Genomic DNA, 13,062 nt, shown 5'->3' on the forward strand with positions numbered 1-13,062 from the left:
GAAACGAGAGGCTGGTTCTGCCTAAGTGCTAGTTCTTGGGAGTCTCGTTCCATGTGAATAACTCTCCTTCCTCAGTGGGAATTGGCTTTGATCTTTTCCTACTCTAGATGACTTCAGTGAAGTCTGCCAAAAAAGCCACAAGCTTTTCCCTCTGTTGTTGAAGGGAAAAATACATTCCATACAGCTGTGTGATAGAAGTTCCATTTCCCTGCTCTGCTCTCAGCACTGCCGTCACTCAGTTGTGTGCTTTAAGGGAAGTGGGCATTTACAGGAAAGGGTTCACAGTTAGCAGTGCAAGAAAACACCTCTTAAGGGCGGATTCTACAGGGCAGTTTGGTCTCTCATTTCTGTAGGGACGTGTATGTAGGGAAATGAGGTGACCAAGTACTAGGACATGCAAATGTTTAAACAAGGCTGACTGACCTCTTGGCGGTGCTGAGCAGTCCCCACGCTGCCTCCTTTTAAGCTGGAAACAACGGTGCGTTACCTCAGCAGGGTTTGGGTTTTCCAGGTAACGTTTCGAGCTGCGGGAGCCACGAACCAAAGTGTTGTGCGGGTGAAGGCGCTCCGTGGGGATGCTCAGGTGTAGGCACAGCTGCGCAGCTCTTCCGACGCTCCAGCTGCGGCTGAACCGCTGCGAGGTGCCGCCGGCGCATGCGCAGTGCAGCGGGCGGGGCGCGTTCCCGTGGAGGCGGCGCCTTTTGGGCTCCCGGCGGCCACCGTCGTAGGGTTCAGCTGCGGGACCGAGCGGCGGGACAGCCGGTAGCCGGTAAGGGCCGCGGCCTCTCCGCCTCGCCTCGCCTGGGCTGGCACCGAGCGGCCGCTTCTGCTCCGCACCCCTCAGCCCCAGGAGCCACCCCCGGGCCGACCCCATGGCCTCGGAGCCGGCCGCCTCCGCTGCCCGGCGCGGCGTCACCGGGCCTCTGTTGCCGCCCCTGTCCCGGCGGCACGGTGTGCGTGGCTGCTGGGTGCGGCAGGCCGGCCCTGCGCCCGTGCCCTCCCTTCAGAGCGGCCCTCTGCCTGGCAGCGCGGCGCTGCCCCGGTACGTGTAGGCGCTGCTGTGCACGCAGCGCACCTGGGATAGTTGGAGTGTACTCGCAGCCTAAAAAGTTTCGTTAGGCGTGTGGTTGAAGCACACGGAACTCAGAAGTGTTTTTTTGCTGTGCCGTGATAGTGTCATGGAGGAATGCTGAGCCCTGCCCTGCTACAACCCCGCCTCGGCAGTGCCTGCGATTAGCTGCGATTAGTGCCTGTGCCTCCTGTAATCTGGGTCTATAATAAGCACCTGGGAGAGCTGCAGGCCGCGGTGCCGGAGAGCTGAGGAAAGGAAGGAGTGGTGCGAGAGCTTGGGGTTGATCCCGGGACGTGGAGTGTCACACAGTTTGCATCTCAGCTCCCGTGTCGTGGCCGTATGGCCTCTGTCAGTTAGTATCGGGGGGGGGGCTGCTTTTCTGCCGGGTGACCTTGGCTGAGTGTTCTGCTCTGCTGTGTGCTTGGTTACAGGGGATCAGGCTGGCAGCTTCCTTCATGCACTGTGCAGGAGGGCAGCATCAGCAGATGTACAAAGGAGTGGGATGTGCAGGGAGGTGTGGTGTCACCATCCCCGGAGGTGTTCAAGAACTGTGGAGATGTGACACTGAGAGATACAGTTGGTGGGCATGGTGGTGGTCACAGGATGATTGGACTCAGTGATCTTAGAGGTCTTTTCCAACCTTAATGATTCTGTGATCCTGTGAAAGGGCAATGGTTAGATGCCTGGTCGTGTGGGGGAATGGAAAAGTTAGTAGGTCCATACTGACAGCCCTGGGTGGGTAGGGTGAGAGAAGGCCTTGCAAGAGTGGCACCGGCGTTGGTTATCATGGCAGCTCTGAGATTCAACCAGAAGATAGAAGCTTGGTCTTTTGCAAGTGTTTTAGGCTACTGTAGATAAGGAATTCTGCCCCTGTCAGCACTGTGTGTAATCCATCGTGGTGTTAGAGCATGTGCTCCTACCCGTGCCCTTCATTTCCCAACAGCGAGCAGTGCCCGGCAGTGCTGGGTTTGGCTTTGCTGGCGGCGTTACCATTTAAGGACACTGTGTAGGAAAGCAAGGCTGGGGCAGGCTTTGGGGGAGCGCTGCTTCTGTCCTGCTATTGCCAATGGGGCTGAGATCCGCTGATGCATTGTGTCTGTAATCGGATGTTCCTCTGGAGGAGCGGGAGGTGGAATTGTCATGGCTAATTAATTAGAGGTCGTAAGAAAAGCATGAGCTTTCTCAGACGTCTTAGGTGCTATTTTGGGAGGTGACAGCAGGTGGCAATCTCTCCCTAAAAATTCTCCTGTGGGAGAGTCCGCTGGTGAGTTTTTCTCAGACAACCACAAGAGGTTGCTAAAGAGCCTTTTCTTTCTGTAGGGATTGTGGAAGACTCAAATCAGGGCTTCTTACCTTCCAGACTTAGAGCCCAGTGATTTAAGGAAGTGTTGCTGCATTGATACAAAACCTCAGCTGCAATGGAACTGAAATAGTAGGAGTTGCTTTAGGACGTGGTACTGCAACCTTCTGGCTTCTGTGTGTCATCTGTTGGCCCTGCTGCTGCTTTGCCCTGATGGTCAATGATGTAGAAGCTGTCCAGTTCCTGCTAACACTCCTGTGTTTGGCCTGTTGATGCTGAGCCAATCTATTAGGCAAGCCGCTTGTTTGCTTTCCTGTATCTGAGTGAGATACCACGGGCAAGACATTTCACCTTCCAGTTCTGTTCTAACATAATTTTATGAAAAGAGAACAATAATACTGACTTTCTTATGCAAAGTGTTTAGCGCTTTATTGTGATAAGAGGAGCTGGGCAATCAGTCAGTAAGGTTTTGCATGGTTTTTTGACTTTGAGTTTGCCTGTTAAATACAGACTGTGGTAGCCATCCCCACAGCCTATCCAGCACAGACAGTAAGCAGTGGGAGAGAGCCTAGACCATTCAACTAGCCAGTAGTGTGGTGGTTATACTCTTCATTGTTTCTTTACCAGAAGGAGGGGGTCTCTTGGCCGTTCTCTAGTAATGTTAGTGGCTCAGTAGGAGGTTGTCATCCCAAAAGTGAAGCAACGAGGCTTGTGTGTGCATCCAGCTCCTGCAACTGATGGAACACTAGTGGAGGAGGAAGAGGCAGGGAGGAACTGGTAGGGAACATGCCAGCTGTCTGACACCCCTGTTCTGATAGAGTCAGGATGCTTTTTGCATTGGGCCTTGCTAGCAGGCTCCTGTGGATTCTTCTGGGGATGCTTTCATTCACCTCTGCTGATAAGGGGAGCAGGCCAGGACAGCATTCCTCTATGAGTGTGAATGCTAAAAAGCATTCAATCAATTCTAATCAAACAGCATGTCCTGACGTGACAGGGGGAAGTGGGAGTACATCCTTACCCTTCTGACTGGCAACAGAGAAGACCCTAAAGAGGATCTGGAGTTACTAGACATGAGGTCTGGGCCCTAGAAATGCTGCTGACCAAATTTCTCTGTATGGGAAAACTGTCAGTTGGAGGCCATGGCTTCAGATAAGCCTCAAAATGATGGAGGACTTTTTCAAAGCTTTTTTTAATATGCTTTGGCCAGGCAGTGGGCTGGGTACAGCAAGCTACCTTTATGAAAGAGACTAGGAAGGAGCATCCATGTTCTGGTCTATAAACAAACTCTGTATGATTGACATTTGTTATTCTGCATCTGGAAAGAGGGACCACGTGGACTCAGGATGTGACTGAACCAACAGCCCGGCTAATGGTTACGTTCCTACCTGGAACAGCAGTTTGTTTATATTTGTACCCAATGTTGCAGCCTCCTGACTGAGTACTGTTGATGTTTGTTTTTCAGTTATCTCGCTACATTATTGCCCAACGGTCACTGTAGTGATATGGGGTGGTTGTGTTGCCCTTCTGTAGGTTTGTGTCCCTCTGCTCATTCTCAGTAAAAAGGATTACTGTCAGATCTGGGCTTGAAACCCAGTGGGTACTTCTGGATCACTTCCTCTCACCTTTTGCTACCATTTACAAACTGAAGTGGAAGGTCAAATGATTTTTCCTTTGGCTTCTCTGAGGCGTGAGAACAAAGTACGCTAATTAAATTGGCACGTGGTAGCATTGCACTTTGTTTTCTGTTGCCACATCACTTGGCTGTTTGGATTTTACCCCGTCCTTAGATTCCATCTGCTCCATTTTTGCTAATGTGTGTACTGACACCAGCGTGTTCCAAGAGAGCAACTGGTACTTTGCAAATACATTTAAGTGAATTTCGGCATCTGATTTAAACCATCCTGGGCTGACGACTTGAGTATGTTGTTTAATTTAAATCCACTTCCTTTCACTGAAATTCTTCTGTAACTGGGATATATGAAAAAGAGACTTTAGTAAGGAAAATCTGGGCTCAGACAGCAGGGATTGTTTTTTCCATTAATTCCTACCAGTAAAACAGTACTAACTAAGGAAGCAGCAGATAATTTCTCTCACTAGAGAGAAGGCTTTTTTTTCTTGATACCAATGTAAGGAGTTTGCTTTGTTACTGTTGTGTGTACTGTTCATGTTGGCTTTGTCTAGCTGTTCTAACTGCTGTGTGAAATTTCTTCTAGAACCTAGAAAATGAAGCTAAAGGAAATTGAGCGAACAGCTGTAGAGGCATGGAGTCCTGCAAACAACCACCCCATTTATCTAGCAACAGGTAAAGTTCTTCACAATTCAATAAATTCTAGAGTATGAATCACAGGGAGACTTTATGTAGAGCTGTATTGGTAAAAAGGAAAAAAAAAATAAAATAAAAGACTTTCAGGAATTCCCACTTTAAATATCTCTTGAAAGCTGCTTTCAAATGATATGCTGGGAATTTTATCACTTTCTTTAAAGTGACACTCTTATGGAAGTTATGTTTTATGCCTGGCATTATCACCTTAAAGAGCAGTCATTTTTCAGAGGGTGAATACATTGCTTTTTGATCTAGCTTCTAATTAGGTCTGCACAAACTCCAGCGCCTGCTTGCTATAAAAAATAAAATGAAGTTACTTAGTGTATCTGTGGAACTAAGTTCACCCTAATTGTGTCCATTTAAGCTCACTTTCAGTTTGTTGGTTTTCAATCATTATCAAGTAGCTTGACAACCAAAGAATAAAATTCTTCTCAATATCACTTGGTTTGGTTTACGTTCAGTTTTTAATGCTTCTGCAGAACCATCATTTACAGTTTTTATAACAGTTTTTATTTCCTGAAGTGCAAAATCATCTCATTCGCTGAGTTGGAAGTAGGTGACTTTAGTGTCTGTGTGGGTCTAACAGCTTGTGTTGTCTACCCAACGTGGGAAGCAATCAGGCCTGCCTGCTGTCTGGGTTGTGAGGGGTTGACATATTGTCCTGCTTTTTTTTTTAATTTAATTTTATTTTTTTTTCAGGAATGGCTGTCAAAAGAAACTGACTAAAGTTTGGCTTTTGCCTTAAAAGCAGCATTACTGTTTTTGGGGTAGATTTTCTATTTTGAGTTTCTCTCATAAGACCAGAGTTTTGATTGGACCAAAGGCCTTGGCTTCAGTCTGCTTTAGATCAGAAGCTGCACAGTTTATTGTTTGTCCTGCTTTTTTTATGGTCCCTTGGGCTCTTTTCTTGCCATAGGCAGTTACAAAGCATCCCTGTTGTAGCCGGGTAATTATTTGTGTGGCAGTGTCTCATTAGGCAATGTTAAATCTATTTTTAACTTTTATTCTCCAAACCAGAGAGAAGGAAGCCATTACTAAGTGACTTCTGTCTCTGTGTGGGTTGCTAAGGAATGCTTTGTTGGCTTAAAACTGGAGAATTTTTGCTGTAGGCTAACCATAGAAGTTACAGTCATGACTTCTGGTCAGAGTTGAGTAGTATACAGAAATATTTAGGATCATAATTTTACCTGCATTTGAAGAAGCAACTGTAGTTGTAATTTTGATTATGATTTAATATCAGAAACCGTGGTTGTTTGGATAAGGTATAAGTGTTATGTCTATGCATAGCAGTGACCCTGGTTCCCAGAATTTCTTAAGGAGTTTTTGATTTCTTTTAAGTTTTTGTTGTAATACTTCCTTTTTCTGAGGTACTTGTGTATGTCCTCTCCCTGAATAGGCACAGCACTGATGATGTGTTGGCTACTAAGGTTGCCAGTGCCTTGTTTATACCTTGTGATTTGAAAAAGTGGCCAATTCTAAGTACTACCCTTGTATTTCTGCTAGGAACATCTGCCCAGCAACTGGATGCATCCTTCAGTACAAATGCCACCTTGGAAATATTTGAGGTTGACTTCAGGGATCCCTCTCTGGACATGAAGCAGAAAGGAACACTTCCTGCCTCAAACAGGTATTGGAGTCTCATGCTATTTATCACTGGAACTGAAGAGAGCTTTTCTGGTACAAAAAAGGAGAGAGGGAATTTGTCTTCAAGGTATAAAGTGATCTTTTTGAATCAGTTTTTTTTGTCATCAAGGACTAAACATTTTTGACTTCACACAAATCATGTTGGTCATTTGGTAATGCAGAACATCTTGACTTCCACCAGATACTGTAGCCTACACTGGCTTTATTTTCTTCTTTAGGTTTCATAAGCTGATCTGGGGTAACTTTGGAAATGGTTCCCCAGAGTCCTCTGGAGTGATCATTGGTGGAGGGGATAATGGTGTACTGACAATGTACAGTGCACACCGGATCTTGGCCTCAAAGAGTGATCCTGTAATTGGGCAGACGGAGAAGCATTCGGGGCCTGTTCGAGCCCTTGACTTCAATCCTTTCCAGGTGTGTAACATAAAGCTTATAAACAAATGCTTATAAACAAATGTGTTTTTTTGTTGTTGTTTTTTTTTTTTCCCTTGTGTATACAAATTTATTAACTGAAGGAACAACATTTAATATGAAAGAGACATGATAGTTATGCCACGGTATTGATTTGGAACTTTGATTAGGGCACTGTTCACAGCTTTGTCACTGTATTACACTGTGACCTTGACTGAGTCATTTTACCTCAGGACAAAACTTATTTTGTAAAGCTGTTGCATATTGGACTGTTACCCATCTGAAGGCAGGACATCATTTACTATTATTATTATTATTATTTCACTTAGTGTTTAATTCAGTGGGGTTTTGATCACACTTGAAGAGGGTGCAAAATAAGCAAAGAGTAAATGGAGCACAAGTTCTTGTGGCAGCAAAAAGGCAAATTGTTCTGTGAACACAGACCCTCTTGGGAAGCCTGCACTTTCTGAAAAGTAATGTCCCTGATGCCTGCATGCAGAGCAAAGGCTCAGCTGGCCAGAGCCAGTGGCTTCCAGACCTGTGGCAAAGTTTCACGGTGAATAGCACTATCCAATTGCAAATCTAGCTTGCTAGACAAATTTTAAACAGGCTTCTATCACAGCACAGATAAAGACACAGAGGCCAGAAACATGCTCAGTTTATAATCTTAGGTGCATTGTTTAAATGCAGTTCTTATCTGGCTGTGGAAGTTTTGAGTTTTTTTATTTAGACTTATTCTTAAGAAATCTGTCCTCCTTCCCCATAAGCAGGAAATTCAGATGACCTTTTATTTTTTCTGCAGAGCAACCTTTTGGCCTCTGGAGCCAATGATTCTGAAATTTTCATCTGGGACCTGAATAACTTTAGTGTGCCTATGACTCCAGGGACTAAATCACAGGTAAATGTGTTTTCCTCCAGGCAATAGCCTTGCAGTCTTATATCTCAGTATGGAAGTTAAAAGGTGTGACTGAATGGAATCATCCTGGTGTAGCTACTCTGTGAAGGGGGAATGAGCTTGACCTTTGTCAGGAAGATGAATCATAACTGATAGGCTTCATTTTAAGGGGGTGGAAAGAGTGTTGTGAGGAAGGTGAGGTAGGCTATAAACTGTGGAAGAATGCACTTTGCATGGATGAGTAAGCTCTTTGTGAATTTGCATCAAGTACCTGACCAGTTTGTCTTAAGATCCAGCTGGGGCATGTGTTTTGGATTAACAGTGCTTTATTGGGCCTTCTCTGAGGAGTGAATTTACTTCAGGCTTCATGTGAAGCTTTTCATATTTCATGAAGTCAAAATATACCCAGTGTGGCCAGTGAGTCATTTAGTGATTCTCAGCTATTATTCCTAGATAATTTTTCCTGAGTCTGAAGGGGAATAAGATTCTGATTATGATCACATTGTTCAGGACAATCGTAGTAAACTTGTCTAAAAGAAGGTCAGCTTTTTCTTCAATAAGCCTTGCATTTGTCTCCTTGCCTGTCTATCTCGTGCATTGCAGGAGATACAGTAACATCAATTAGCCTTGAGTGCTGTACCGTTTTCCATCTCATTGCACTCCTGAAATGTTGCACAAGGTCATATTTCCATTTTTGTTTCTCGTGGGAGTCCAAGTAGAAGCATTTATATTTTCTCAGCTGTAGTTCTCTCTAGTCTGCAGCCTGGTCTCACATGTTTTGCAGGTTCTAGTTAGTCTGGTGTCAGAATCCAGTGATTAGTGTTTCCTCAACACAGAGGTAATAGACCTGTGTCTGTTTCTATCTTTACAGCCTCATGAAGACATCAGTGTGGTGTCTTGGAATCGGCAGGTGCAGCATATTCTGTCCTCTGCTCACCCCAGTGGGAAGGCAGTGGTTTGGGACCTCAGGAAGAACGAACCTATCATCAAAGTCAGTGACCACAGTAACAGAGTGAGTGAAGACTGATTTTGACTTGCTTATGACATGGCAACAAAGTGACAGCAAAGCAATAGCACAGCTCTTGGGTTCAAGTGCTTGTGTTTTGGGAGCTGTTGTGACTGGTTCTCTTGGAGCTACAGCGTCAAAGCACATCTCTCTTTTTTTCCTAACAAACTGCAAAAACAAGCCTCTTACTTATTCCTGTAATACAGAGTGCCCTTGTTTTACATTTGTGTTCATGTCTTGTTTATGAGAAACCTCCTGCATTTTAATCCTAGCTGTTATCCTCAAGCAACTTTGAACTAGTCCTCCAGCTTCTATTGGTTAGAGTCTTTTGGCTGTATGGGGAAAGTAGGAATTCTTGCTTCTCATAGTAAGGTATTGCTAGACTTACCCTTTGTCAAGCATTCTAGTTAAGTTATTTGCAGAGAGAAGTGACTCTTGGCCATTTGTGCCATTGCCAGCTTGCATTGCTGAATTTTCATCCTATGCTGTTTTTGTCTCGAGATGCATTGCTCAGGAATGGCCTGGCACCCAGAAGTTGCAACCCAGCTAGTTCTTTCCTCTGAGGATGACCGCTTGCCAGTGATCCAAATATGGGACTTACGTTTTGCTACCTCACCTTTGAGCCAACTGGAAGGACATACTAGGTGAGGACCTGCTTGTCATGTTGCCTTTTCAAGGATCTTCATCTTTTAGAGGCCAGCATCTGCAAGACTGGTTTTGGAGAAGCAAGGTTATTTATTTTTGATTGCTTTGTTTCACAGATGAATCTGGTTTTGCAGATACGAAAACTGGTGTTTCTGAACTTAAACCGACATGCACCAGCATTTCTTATTGGCAGAGTGGGAGAGAGGGCTGAGTATGAAGTACCACTGATTTCTTTCTGGTCTGTTTTAGGGGAGTTCTGTCTCTCTCCTGGTGCCAGGCTGACCCTGAATTGCTGTTGAGTAGCGCCAAAGACAACCGGATCTTGTGCTGGAACCCAAGTACAGGGGAGGTACTTAACAGCTATAAATACACCTCATCTTCTTCATACAAAACCGTGTGCTATACTATATGTTTGCCCCTTTTTTTGTATTTGTGTGGAGTGTCAATGTCTTTTCCTTTGGTATGTCTTTATCCTTTTTGGATAAACTGAAAAGAAACAGGCAGAGATTTCCTCTGATGTATCTGTGTCCAGAGGTTGTACGAGGAAGAAATCTTTGACTAGAACTTAATTTAAGCAAATCAAGACTACTCTGTGTTCACACACAGTGTTCTCTATGTCTGTTTGTTTCTTTCTCCTTCTGCGAGAGTACTAGAAAATGGGGGGGAACTTGAATGGAAATGAGGATCATTTGTTATGGTCATTGAGAAGGGAACAGTATAGTTAAATATGCTTGCAAACTTTATTCAGAGCACAGTGGCTTCACAGGTAGTTGCTTACCCAGTCGTGTATCTCAGAATTAACACTGTTGAAGTATTTAAGCTTCACAGTAACATTAAACATATAAAATATATCTGTGTAAAAAATTCTCAACATACCTCCTGGTTTGGTGCTCAGTTCCTGGATAAAACTGGAATTTGAACTTTGAACTAAATTTGCTGTGTGGATCTTGGCGGTAGCACAGGGAAAGTACTTTTACAATACTGAGCAAAGTACATCTGTGAGCTCCTGGATGGATTCATCTCATGGGACAACTTGATATCTGACCTCTTGCCTTGGAGGCATGAAAAAAGGTTGCCCCTTTTGTAAAAGACACTAAATGTGCTGTTGCCGTTATGTGGGCTTTGGAGCTAACTCTGTACGGATAGCTGATGATTAGAAGAGAATCAGACTCTGAAATGTTTCTGATGTCTAATTCTTACCGAAGTCTTTTAGCTTTGTTTTAGAGGAAGAATTAAAAATGCAATTTTAGCACATCTGGCTCATCTTTATGTGTCCAGATATAGATTTGCAGAGTCTAAATTCAAGTTAAGGCATTAATTTGGGTGGTTATAAAATAATAAAAATAACTTTTAGGTGCTTGTTTGACTTAGTACCAATGATTAGAAAATTTTCAGATGATACCAGAACTGGGAGTTTTCAATAGTAAGGGAAGGGCATTTACATAGAAAGGCTGATCATGTAATCTTGGGGTTTCTTTGCTTTTTGGGGGAGAGGGGATTTCTTCCTTTACTTTAGAGCATTATTTTACTTAATATAAGTAATTGCAAGGTTTTATACCTGGGAACAGAGAGCACAAATGATCATCACACAGAACAAAACTGGAATTCTTTATGGTGGAAAGTTTTGTACCTATGAGGCACGAAACAGATCCTGTCATTTTACAGACTGGAGGTTTGAGGTCAAGGTCGTGTTAGCAAGTTGCCCCGAGACAGGCAAGAAATGTGTGAATGGGCCATGAACTGAATTTTGTATTTTTGATTGCTGGACCAGAGATTTGTTGGCTGTAATATCCTTCATAGTTTGTCTGCAGCTATTACAATCCTCTTTTCTTGTTCTACATTTTTTTCTTCCATAGGCTTTTATTTCTATCTATCTATTTATTTCTGCCTACACGTTCTTGTTCATGATACCTTCTTGCTTGTTGACTTCTAGCTTTCTTGCATTGTTTTCTGATGTTTCTCCCTTGGTTAACAGCAGTTGCAACAATGTTATTGAGCTCTGATACTTAGAAAGCAGGACAAAACCCAAAAGTAGTGAGTCAGTTGTGCTCTACAGTAGAATCCTAGTGTTAACAGCTTTCTGCTGTTTGGGCTCAGTCTGCTACAGTTCTCATATTGCAAATACATTCTTCAAGAAGTAAAAGAATACTCGTGTCGCACTTGTATACAACAGTGATATGTAAATTAAGGGTGGGCTAGTAATTTGGGGAAAGCAAATTATGTTATATGCTTCTTTCTTCTCCGTTTCTGTGATAGGTGGTCTATGAGTTGCCCATTCGTAGTCAGTGGTGCTTTGATGTCCAGTGGTGTCCTAGAAACCCTTCAGTCTTTTCTGCTGCCACTTTTGATGGATGGATCAACATTTACTCTGTTATGGGTGGGAACTTAGAAGCTCAGCAGAAGACACAGGCTGACAAGGTAAAGGACCCAGAGGTTAATATTACTGGTACCTCCATAGTGTGGTAGTATGATTTGTTAGTTATTTTAAGGTTTAGGGAAACTGTTCTATTAGATTTTAGCCGTTCCTTTAGGTAAACAGTCTTTCTTTGGAATGAGCTTCCTTTCAAGTGACTGAGTGACTTGAAAAATAAAACAAATAGATTTTGCCTGTGAACCTCTGGCAACCTTACCTGTCTGAGGTTTGTGTTGCTTCCTTTCAGACATTCTAGTCAGCTGCATTTTGGAGCCATGTCCTATGATCCAGTCAAACTTATCCTTAGCAAACACCAAATCTATTCCAATAATTTTAAAAGTAAAGAATGCTTGTAACAGCATTGTATATATTCTCACCAACTTCCTAAATGTCAGAAATCCAGATCAGGGGTCACTTTTGACATACTTCTGCCTGGGCAATAAAGTCTGGAGAAATTATTTCACCAGCCTCGACAAAGTTTTATAAAAGCTTGAGAAAGTCCTTAAAACAAACTCATTTGAAAGACCCACCAATGTGCAATACAGGAGACAGACCGACAACTTTTGACCATGTTTTGTCACTGTCTTGCATAAAACAAGTAATTTTGTAATCTCTATTTCTTATGAGCTGGATGCTACGCCAAGCAGTGTTTGTTGGGGAGTTTTGTCTCACTAAGGAAAACTTAAAAAGTCTCAGAAGGTGAAGCTTTGAGAGAATCTTGAGGACTGTTTGGTAAACCATTTGTCTTACAAAGGGCTTGGGTGTATTTCAGAAAGATGTTCTGTCATTGTTTCTCTCCTTACTGATGAAGAAAGTAGTTAATTATTAGCAGTGTTTTTTTGTGCTTAGTCCATTACAGAGAGAAACTGAATTATATCTTATCCCCTTTTCCATCTGATCCTAGATCTCTTCCTCTTTCAACAACCTGGATCCTTTTGGCACAGGACAGACCCTTCCTCCCTTGCAGGTGCCTGAGCAAGTAGCTCAAACCACCTTGATTCCACCATTAAAAAAGCCACCCAAGTGGATTCGCAGACCTGTGGGTGTTTCATTTGCAGTAAGTAAATGGAGTATCCTTCACTAAAAATGCTTCTAGTGTCTTCTAGTGATGTAACCCCTTTCTTTAGCAAAACCTTCTGATTTTCCTGCTGCTAGTTGTTTTAGTGTTTGCTTAAGGTACAGCAAGTTTTCCCACCTGGGGAAGCTCTTCTGCCCAACATTTGAGTTTATTTCCACAAGTGTCCTGTGGCAGAGAAACTGAGTCTAAGTAGAAGTTAACAGAGATAAGATACTCATAAATCCTGTCCTATGTAGGCTCTGATATGTATTTCTATTCTGTCTTTCTCCTCTCCA

At 43.4% G+C, this 13,062-nt stretch overlaps 1 protein-coding gene across 3 annotated transcripts in view; it reads left to right on the forward strand.

Moving 5' to 3' along the window:
* Positions 1-673: 673 nt before the first annotated feature.
* SEC31B (SEC31 homolog B, COPII coat complex component) overlaps positions 674-13,062 on the forward strand; it is a 32,219-nt gene continuing 19,830 nt past the window's right edge. For all 3 annotated transcript variants that reach the window (XM_072340018.1, XM_072340017.1, XM_072340019.1), the window contains exons 1-10: positions 674-769; positions 4,586-4,674; positions 6,199-6,322; positions 6,558-6,753; positions 7,553-7,648; positions 8,517-8,657; positions 9,153-9,295; positions 9,546-9,645; positions 11,553-11,714; positions 12,614-12,766. In XM_072340018.1, coding sequence (XP_072196119.1) covers positions 4,596-4,674; positions 6,199-6,322; positions 6,558-6,753; positions 7,553-7,648; positions 8,517-8,657; positions 9,153-9,295; positions 9,546-9,645; positions 11,553-11,714; positions 12,614-12,766 — 1,194 coding nt within the window. In that variant the 5' untranslated portion in view covers positions 674-769; positions 4,586-4,595. The remainder of the gene's footprint in view (positions 770-4,585; positions 4,675-6,198; positions 6,323-6,557; positions 6,754-7,552; positions 7,649-8,516; positions 8,658-9,152; positions 9,296-9,545; positions 9,646-11,552; positions 11,715-12,613; positions 12,767-13,062) is intronic.

The sequence above is a fragment of the Excalfactoria chinensis genome, chromosome 6 (assembly GCF_039878825.1).
Source record: "Excalfactoria chinensis isolate bCotChi1 chromosome 6, bCotChi1.hap2, whole genome shotgun sequence".
Lineage (NCBI taxonomy): Eukaryota > Metazoa > Chordata > Aves > Galliformes > Phasianidae > Excalfactoria > Excalfactoria chinensis.